We start from the raw sequence: 9,795 nt of genomic DNA on the forward strand, positions 1-9,795 counted from the left end.
CTCAAGGCTAGCGCTCTACCACTTGAGCCACAGCGCCACTTCCGGCTTTTTTCTTTTTTCTTATGTGGTGCTGAGGAATCGAATCCAGGGCCTCATGCATGCAAGGCAACTGAGCCACCTTCCCAGCCCCAGCCTTCCTGTTTTGAGGGACCTTAAATATTAAATGTATTCCATGGAATTAACTTGTTCTGCACCAGAATATTCTAGCTACTGAATTGCAAGATTCATTTTTTTGGCTCTCCCCTGCCTAGACTTGGGACTTAGCTTGCCTGTATGCAAAAGCAAATGCTCTTGATATTATGATATATTGATGTGTTGTATTATTCACTTTCTCCATGAAATAAGAAAGGTGTAAAGCTATTTCTAATGAGAAATGGCTTTGGATTTGTCTAAGCTTTTGAACTGAACAAGCAGACAGGACTGAAGATATGAAGTCTTGGGTTATAAATTACATATGGAGATAGTGTGTGTCTTAAATTTGTAATAATATATGTGCCTGTATCGAGGACTCAAACTTTCACTTGGCTTGTTTGTTCAAGGCTGCTGTTCTACCACTTGAGTCATGACTACACTTTCTACTGTTTCCTGGTTAATTTGTTGGAGACTTGTGAGACCTTGTGTGCTACAAAGAAGAAAACTGAATAGAGCTAAAGCCTGATACCACAGACCAAAATCTTTGCTACTTCTCTCTGGCAAGCAGATATAGATTTTTAAAAAATATATAAAGCAAATTTATGGAAGAACAAAGAAAAGATTAAGCCTTTTATTGTCTATTAATCCATTCAGCTCAAGTGTCCATTCCCCTTAGATACAAGTTGTAATCCACACATATCACCTTCCAGACAGATATTGAAGGAGTGAGGTTATTATTGTCCCTTTCAAATTGCATTTCTTCGCAGGTCAATTAAATTCATCTTGCTTAAATTGCAAAAGCTCTTGAGTTGATACAGAATTTTGTTTAAAAACAAAACAAAACAAAACGAAAACAGTCTGGCACCGGTGGATCATGGCTGTAATCCTAGCTACGCAGGAGGGCTGAGGATCACGGTTCAAAGACAGCCCAGGTAAGAAAGTCTATGAGACTATTTATCTCCAATAAACCACCAGAAACTCAGAAGTGGTGCTGTGGCTCAAGTGGTAGAGCACTAGCCTTGAACTGAAATGCTGAGGGACAGTGCTTAGGCCCAGAGTTCAAGCCCCATGATCAAGAAAAAAGAAAACAATGTCATCAAAACTAAACAGGCATTTGGGTCAGTGAGATTTACTGTTCAGCTGTAAAGAATACATTGTATTTAAGTCTGAGAATGCTTACCGGGAGAGAAAGAAATGTGTTGAAAAAATCAGCAAAGATCTCATCCTCTAGAAGAATGATAAGGTTTGTAGAAGCGATGATCTCTATATGGGAGGAAAAATAAAAATAAAAAACCCCTGAGCAGATTGTATTACAAGGGAAAAAATGGAGCAAATGAATCCATCATCCATGGCCAACAACCATGCTGACAGCCTTTAGTGTGATCGAACTCACATCTGTCCTTTTCCAGATCTTTGTCACTTGTCACTCTGCTTAAACACTCCCAGCTGTGGGGAGCCCCTAGTCTGACAGGACTGCGTGTCCCATTTATGCTGTGTCCCTAAATTTACAACAACATGCTTACTTCCAACTAATACACCCCAACACTTTCCAGAGCAGAGTACAAATGAACAACTGACTTCCTTGCATATTGCCTTAGTATGGTTTGAAATGGGGTTCGCTTTGGAGGTTCTCCTGTGTCACTGTTTAGTCTACTATAATATATTTTGTATCTTCTTTAAGAAACCAAAGGCAGGAACTTGTGTATTTCAATCAAACTTCAGCTGGTTTGTGGGGACCCAGCATTACAGCCTGGTAAGAACTTTCTTGATTATTCATTTGATCATGCAATACATTAAATGCTTCTCTTCGCTTTGATAGTTGTTGTTTAAGGTAATCAGACAATACAAATGTTGATAGTCATATATTTAAGTACAGGAATCTCCTGTGGACTAGACAATCCCTTATGCTTACTCCACATGTTTCTGTGGGTTTTTTTTGTTTGTTTTTGTTTTTGTCGGTCGTGGGGCTTGAACTCTGGGCCTGGGCACTGTCCCTCAGCTCTTCAGCTCAAGGCAAGAACTATACAACTTGAGCTACAGCGTCACCTCCTCCAAATGTTTTTTAGAGTACAGCATTCAATTATTAAATAATAAGTTAACTGTCTTAGCAATGGTCCAACATTTCTCCATCATACCCAAAGTTTATAATGAAAGACTAAATGAATGGCTTAAATAATTTATGTGAGGTACCTGGCTTCATCTAGTCAAGCATCTGATAATAGTGAGTCATTTGCAATCACTGGCTTACAGGTTTAATAACAAAACTAGACAAAGGCCTTGGTCACTTTTCCTGATGACACCAGATGGTTGCTGTCTTTGAATACCAGACACAGAAACAACCCAGACACCCAGACAGTATTATAAGTAGTAGATCTGGTGTCAGTCGCTACCTTCTGTTCCACAAATACCATTTTTCCTCCTGTCTAGCATAAAATTTCATGTGTGTTTTCCCTACATCCTGCTCTGCTTTTCTTTTTTATGAGTATCCTCTGATTTATGACACACAGATGATTCAAAAATCTGTTTTTTCAGCTCAGACCTCTCTTTTTTTGATTCTTGCTTTAATCATACGGGCCATCTCTGTTTACATCCATTAGGCACATGCATCTCAATGCGTTCTATGTGCCCAGGCCTTCCAATGTGCATTAGACACATTACTGATTCAATTGCCTAATCCAGAAAATGGAGATTTGACTCCCTCTCCTGCCTGTCATTCGTGCCTCTTCTATCTCCCCTTCTGCTCCCTCCTCCTGCCCATATGCAGTAAGTGATCCCTGCTCTGTGGTTTCTCCCTATTTCTGGAATCTCTCTTCTCTGTCTCCATCTGTGCCCATTAACTCTGTGTGTGTGTGTGTGTGTGTGTGTGTGTGTGTGTACAGGTATTGGGGCTTGAATTCCGTGCCTTGCACTCCTCCTTAGCTTTTCACTAAAAACTGGCATTTGGTCTAGCCCTTGAGTCACACCTCCATTTCCAGATTTTTTTTTTTTTGCTAGTTAGCTGGAGATAAGACTTTTAGGAAGTTTTCTGCCTAGGCTGCCGTCAAACCATAATCTTCAGTTTTCAGCCTCTTGAGTGGGTAGGATGATGGGTATGAGCCAGAGGTCTCTGGCTCCTGCACATTAATTCTCTCAGGTTCTTTTTGTCTCTCCCCTAGAAAACTGTGTCGGTTTCTTAAATGGTATCGCTAGTTCCAGTCCCTTCCTATTCCAATATCTTCTACAGCCTGCCACTGCAAATGCTGATGTCGTTACTGAGGCCCTTTAAATACCCTTCAATGTCCTGCAAGATAAAGCCCAAATCCTTCATGGTATCTGAGGCTTTAGTCTCTTTTTTTTTGTTTTTGTTTTTGCCTATAGGCTCACCTCCTACCACTTCACAATATGTTACCTCCTGTTTCCAAGTCCAAATCAAGACACTCCCAAAAGTGCTACTACTTTAACAGCAAGAATCTACTAGGAGTCTACTTTACTTTAAGTCTTTGTTCCCACACTCCCATTGCCAGAAGTCTCCTCTCCACTCTAGGTGACTTCTCAAGTTTCTAGTTATCCATCATGAATAAATAATATTGGTGAACTAAGAATAGTACAAGTTTACGAAGTGTTAGATTGGCTGTGATCTCTACACCATCACAACTGATCACGATCACATGCCTCGGGATAATTCTGCTCCTGATCAGTGGCTGGAAGATCATGGTAATAGGTTGCATGGGTGGCACATCTCTGTCTGGTACTCTCTACCTCATGCCCCTGCCTTGGCCTGCTTGACACATTGTTTTCATCCATTGATGTGGACAGCTTCCTAGCCAGACTGAGCTCTGTGACAAGAGGAATTTAGGTTTTGTCTTCTTTCTTCTCCTAGACACTAAAATCATTTATACCTTATTCAAGACCTGTTAGCGTGGGCAGAAACAGGAGGGAAAAACTAGGAGAGAGCAAAGGAAGGGGTGACATTGTCTAAAGAGAAATGTATTATCTAACTTATGAAATGGTAACCCCTTGAATATCACCTTTACAATAATTAAAAATAAGAAAAAACTGAATAAAAAGATCTGTCAGTGCTGGACGAATTGTTATTTCAAGAGAACAAAATGGTGAATCAAAGGACAAAGAGTGAACCAATGCAGCAGCAAAACGCACAAGACACTATGTTGGAAATGCACTTTGCCACTTGGCGGGTGGGAGAGAGTCAGGGAGGAGGGAAAACAGGAAAAAACAAGGGAGGAGGTAACAATGTTCCATAAGACATGTACTCATTACCTAACTTATGTAACCACCTTTACAACAAAATTAAATTTAAAAAAGAGATGATTGTTCAACTAAGATACTTTTCCCCAGTGGATTAATAAAAACGTGGACAGAATATAGTAATTGTTATAAAAATACTTATTCCACTGATTTGATTTTAATGGTGAATTATTTCTATTTCAATGTCATCTCTGAAGGCACAAATAGATGTACTTTTACTTCATGAAAAAGAGATGATTTTCTCTTTTTTATTAGTGTACATCAATTGTTCAAAAGGCTTTCATTGTGTATTTCCATACATGCTTATAATATACTTTAATCAAATTCACCCCTCTGTTAACTTCTTATTGCTTTTGTCCCTGCCTTTTAAACAATTTTAGAAGGTTTTATTAGGCTCTTTTCATAAATGTAGATGAAGCACTCTGATGATATGGCCCTCTGCTTCAGTCTCCCCTGCCTGCTGCTTTCTGTCCGCAGTCTCGCCAGTCTGCAGATTGGCGAGGTCATCAGGGGATGACTTTTAATTTTTGGATTGTTTGGTTTTCAGCCATTTATTGCATATCAGGTATTTTAAAATTATTTTTAATACTATGCAAACTTAGTTTTAAAATCACTGGGGGAAAAATCCAAACCTCCAAGCAAATGGAAATAATGATTCCAACTGCATGTTAAATAAAGGCCTTGCCCAAAGGGATAAGTGAGGAAGGATTTGAAATTAAAGAAAAGTTAAGGAGGGGCTGGGAAGGTGGCTCAGTGGTAGAGCGCTTGCATCACATGCAAGAGGCCCTGGGTTCGATTGCTCAGCAACACATAAGCAGAAAAAAAAGCCAGAAGTGGAGCTGTGGCTCAAGTGGTAGAGTGCTAGCCTTGAGCTGAAGAGCTGAGGGACAGTGCCCAAGTCTACAGTTCAGGCCCTGCAACCAACAAAAAGAAAGAAGGAAAGAAAGAAAGAAAGAAAGAAAGAAGGAAAGAAGGAAGGAAGGAAGGAAGGAAGGAAGGAAGGAAGAAAAAAGAAAAAGTTAAGGAAAAGGGGAAAGAAGAAATTCAAGTTAATTTACTAAGCCAGTATTTGGCTATGAAGCCTTCTTCTTGGGCCTGTAGTATATGCATGGGAAATTGTTACAGTAGCGAGGTTGAGGTAGTGGTAAGGAGAACTGCAAATAGATCCTGATCTTTTTAGTAGGTTCATGGTGCTAATATTGCTGAACTAATTCTGATACAATAGGAGATGTGTTATAGGACTGAGAAAAATAAATGTAATGCTGACAGCCAGAACCTTCTGTGACAGAAAGAAACATGTAAATATGAGCTTGGGAAAAGCAAAAGGACTGTAGAGAAATGAGGTAGAACTGGAAAAGTTAGTGTGGACATGAGTTCTAAGAAAACTCTATATGTGGTCTGTCTGTCTGTCTGTATTGGGGCCTGAATTCAGGGCCTCTCTCTCTAGCTTGGCTTTTTCACTCAAGCTGACACTCTACATTTAAACTGTGTGACCATGTATTTCTGTTATGTGCCTATGTATTTCTATATTTTAGCTACTTACACACACATAATGTATTATTTTTATACACATATAAGATTATATAGTACATAACATATAATATACTATATAATATAATAAATACATAATATATAATAGATATATAATATACTACATATGTACTAAATAATATATATAATACACATATATAGCATATATGTGTATGCACATGAGGAGTGGGTCTTTTTAAAGTTTAATTTTTTAAAAAAATTTATTAACATAAATTAATGGTTCAAGGGACTTCATTGTGATATGTACATATGATATACATATAATTTGTTTTGATCAATCATCCTAGCCATATTACTTTTTCTTAAACTCCTTTCCTCTCTTTCAACACCTTTTAATGTTGTTGTTGGTGGTGGTGGTTTGTTTGTTTTTTGACGGTTGTGGGGCCTGAACTCTGGGCCTTGGGTGCTGTCTCTCAGCTCTTCAGCTCAAGGTTAGCACTCTACCACTTGAACCACAGCGCCACTTCTGGCTTTTTCTGCTTTTGTGGTGCTGAGGAATCGAACCCCGGGCCTCATGCATGCAAAGCAAGTACTCTACACTGAGCCACCTTCCCAGCCCCTAATGTTGTTCGTGTCAACACATAGATAATGTTCTTCTAATGTCCCCAGACACAGACCCCTTTTTACAACCATGGTATGCATTTTTTACTCTTGTTCACCCACTGCTAGTGAAGAGGGGTTTGGCTGCGATAAGGATTGCCATTGGCCAGATAGTCCTAATAAGAAAACAAGACTCTGGAGAACCTCCCAATCCTACCATTAACCAATCCTACCATTGCTCCAGGCTTGTTTTCCCTTCACACTCCGTTAGCTCGGCAGGCGGGCAGCACTCAACTCGCACCTTGTTAGTACTGACTTAGCAACAAAGGAATCACTGTACAGTTCCAATCCGTGTGGGCCTTCTCCCTACAAAAGGGGCGCGGGACGGCCCCATTTCCATCTGACCTCCTCCCTTTTGCCTTAGCTGTCTTAGGAAGGAGGCCTTAAAGTTCAAGAAGGAGAGCAGGAAAGCTAAGGCCGTGGATGCTTTGAAACCACTTGTAGCAGCCCTACATGGCTCCCTCTTGTTAAGAACTGGGCGGGCGAGTGGTTTGCTCAACACCTCTGCGCGCCCCTCTCCAACACTCACCAGCAGAGCTCATGTCGCCTTGTTCTTCCCGCCACTGTGATTGGTTAGAGCAGAACCAATTAGCCTCTAGTCAACAGAACTCCACCCGCTGTGAGCACACAGTGACACCCCTGGCAAGTTCCAGATTCCACAGGCCCTGGCTAGCTATTTTCTGTGCAGACCTGGATCTGAGGACCAGCCTTCACCTTAGCTGGCCTCCCAGACCCCATTGGATGCACTGGACTCATTCTATACGCCGTCGATTCTATTCCGTGGGCACTGACCGATTCCTGCCATAGGGTAATTTTCCGCATGGTAGAACTCAGCTTCCACAATTAATCAGCAATATCTCCTAGCTATGTCCACTTAAAATATCAATCTCCGAAAAGCCTGGACCTCTTTCTCTGAAGTTATCAGGGAATTGATTCTTCGTTTTGGTTTGTGTTTAACCAGTTCATTTCTCTTGTCTTTTTCTAGTAGGATGTGAGTATTAAGATGAAAGACCTTCAGTCTTGTAAGAAGTTGTTCAGTGTCATACTTTTCCCCATATTTTGGGCGTGTGGAGTGTGGTGTGGTGTGGTGTGTGACACTCCTGGTGCTTGAACTCAGGGCCTGGATGCTGTCCCTCAACTTTTTTTGCTCAAGGTGTTCTACCACTTGAGCCACAGATCCACTTCTAGCTTTTTGTATTTTATTGGAGATACAAGTTTCACAGACTTTATCGCCCAGGCTGATTTCAATCCAAGATCCTTAGATCTCAGTCTTCTGAATAATTTAGGATTACAAGCATTAGCCACCACCAGTGCCTGGCTTCCCAAATTTTTATTAATATAAATTAGTCATGCAAGGGAGTTTCCTTTTGACACGTGCATATATGCACAAAATGTTCCTTAATCAAACACTCTCCTCTTCTCCCTCACCCTGCTTCTTAAACAGGCTTCCCAGTGTCATACTAATTAAAGGATTTAAAGAAGTTAAAAGTCCTGGAATTGTTGGAAAATGTAATAGTGACTAAAATATTTTTTCTTTTTTGATCTGGGGTTTGAACTCAAAGTCTTGTGCTTGCTGAGTAAATGCTCTACCATTTGAACCATTCCCTCAGAAAAAAACTTGGGAAGCTGGAAGGAGTGTCATTAATAATGAATTGCCAATAAAACACTACATTGGAAAGAAGCACACACTTGGAAGGTAGACCACTGCTCTATCATATGTAATAACCTAGGTTTGACTCCTCCAGCCTCAAAACCATGTTGGCAAAAGTGCTATAGTTTCCTTAGTATATATAAAGAGCAGACTCTCTTAACTGAAGTTCTTGTGAGAAGAGATTTTATTTTTCATCTTGATGTTTTAATATGTCCCAGGATAGGCTTGTACTCCTCTGCATTTCTTCAATCTGTTACCAGTGGCTTCATTTGTCATTCAAAGTAGTGTATACATCCTAAGGAGAGGTAAGGGTAAAGCCCTGAATAGACAGAACCTCTCTTTCCATTCCTTGAGTCATCACCTTCTTGGATGAAGGACTATTACACCTGACTAAAGTGGCTCATCCCTGTAATCTACCTACTGAGGAGGCTTAGATCTGAGGATCACTGTTCAAAGCCAGCCAGGGCATCAAAGTCTGTGAGACTCTTATCTCCAAAAAATTACCCCTAAAAAATCCAAAAGTGTAGCTATAGCTCTAGGACTTCAAGCTCCAGGACAGGAAGAAAAAAAAGAAATGAAATGAAGCAGAGTTACAATTGCTTCCAAAAATAATGGCATAAAAAATAGTGATACACACACACACACACACACACACACACACACACACACACACACACACACAGAGTTTTTAAGATACTATGGTTTTAGACTGGTATTCATTCAAGTTGTGAGAAGCCCTAATTGCTGTTCCCATCATCTTTCCCTCAGCTTGGAGAGGCTGATTATTGGAGCTATTAACAACCAAAGGAGCGGGCATTATGCCAAACATAGTAAAGAAAATAAAAAAAAAATAAGGGGGCTGGAGCTGGGAAGGTGGCTCAGTGGTAGAGTGCTTGTCTTGCATGCATGAGGCCCTGGGTTCGATTCCTCAGCACCACGTAAGCAAAAAGAAAAAAGCAGGAAGTAGCACTGTGGCTCAAGTGGTAGAGCGCTAGCCTTGAGCTGAAGAGCTGAGGGACAGCGCCCAGCCCAGAGTTCAGGCCACATGACCGAACCCCCCCCAAAAAAAGGGGGGCTGGGTCTGTGGCTTAGTGGTAGAGTGCTTGCCTAGCATGCATAAAACCCTAGGTTTGATTCTTCAGTAACATATAAACAGAAAAAGCCAGAAGTGGTGTTGTGACTCAAGTGGTAGAGTGTTAGCTTAAGCAAAAGAAGCTCAGCAACAATGCCTAGGCCCTGAGTTCAAGTCCCAGGACTAGCAAAAAAAGAGAGAGAAAATTTAATGGTGATGCCTATATTTATTTTTTCCAAGAGACTTTATGATCACCAGCCTCTTTAATCATCATTGTGGGCTCATTCTGATATTCACACAGTGCAGTGTCTATTATGATAACCACCATGGTCTTCTGTGGTTAGTACCACTCTCCATGGAGATCAAAGCCAATTTCAATGTCAGCATAGTCTTCCAATATTTATGGCTATCCCTACTTTTAGCTCACTTCTTAGCATTTGTTATCAAAAGCACCAGCATGGGTAATTTCATGGCTCTTGAGCTTTGAAGTCATCTCCACAAGATGAGTTCTGATAGCGGGGTTCAGGAGAAGGGATGTCCAACT

General features: G+C 40.7%; 1 protein-coding gene across 1 annotated transcript in view; it reads right to left on the reverse strand.

The window, feature by feature from the left end:
• The window catches only part of Rgsl1 (regulator of G-protein signaling like 1), a 54,419-nt gene extending 47,349 nt beyond the window's left edge, over nucleotides 1-7,070 (reverse strand). Inside the window, exons 1-2 of the mRNA XM_013015511.1 lie at nucleotides 7,058-7,070; nucleotides 1,313-1,428 (exon numbers count right to left, since the gene is read on the reverse strand). Coding sequence (XP_012870965.1) covers nucleotides 1,313-1,428; nucleotides 7,058-7,070 — 129 coding nt within the window. The remainder of the gene's footprint in view (nucleotides 1-1,312; nucleotides 1,429-7,057) is intronic.
• Between the last annotated feature and the right edge of the window lie 2,725 nt (nucleotides 7,071-9,795).

This window comes from Dipodomys ordii, unplaced genomic scaffold (genome assembly GCF_000151885.1).
Source record: "Dipodomys ordii isolate 6190 unplaced genomic scaffold, Dord_2.0 Scaffold27, whole genome shotgun sequence".
Taxonomy (NCBI): Eukaryota; Metazoa; Chordata; class Mammalia; order Rodentia; family Heteromyidae; genus Dipodomys; species Dipodomys ordii.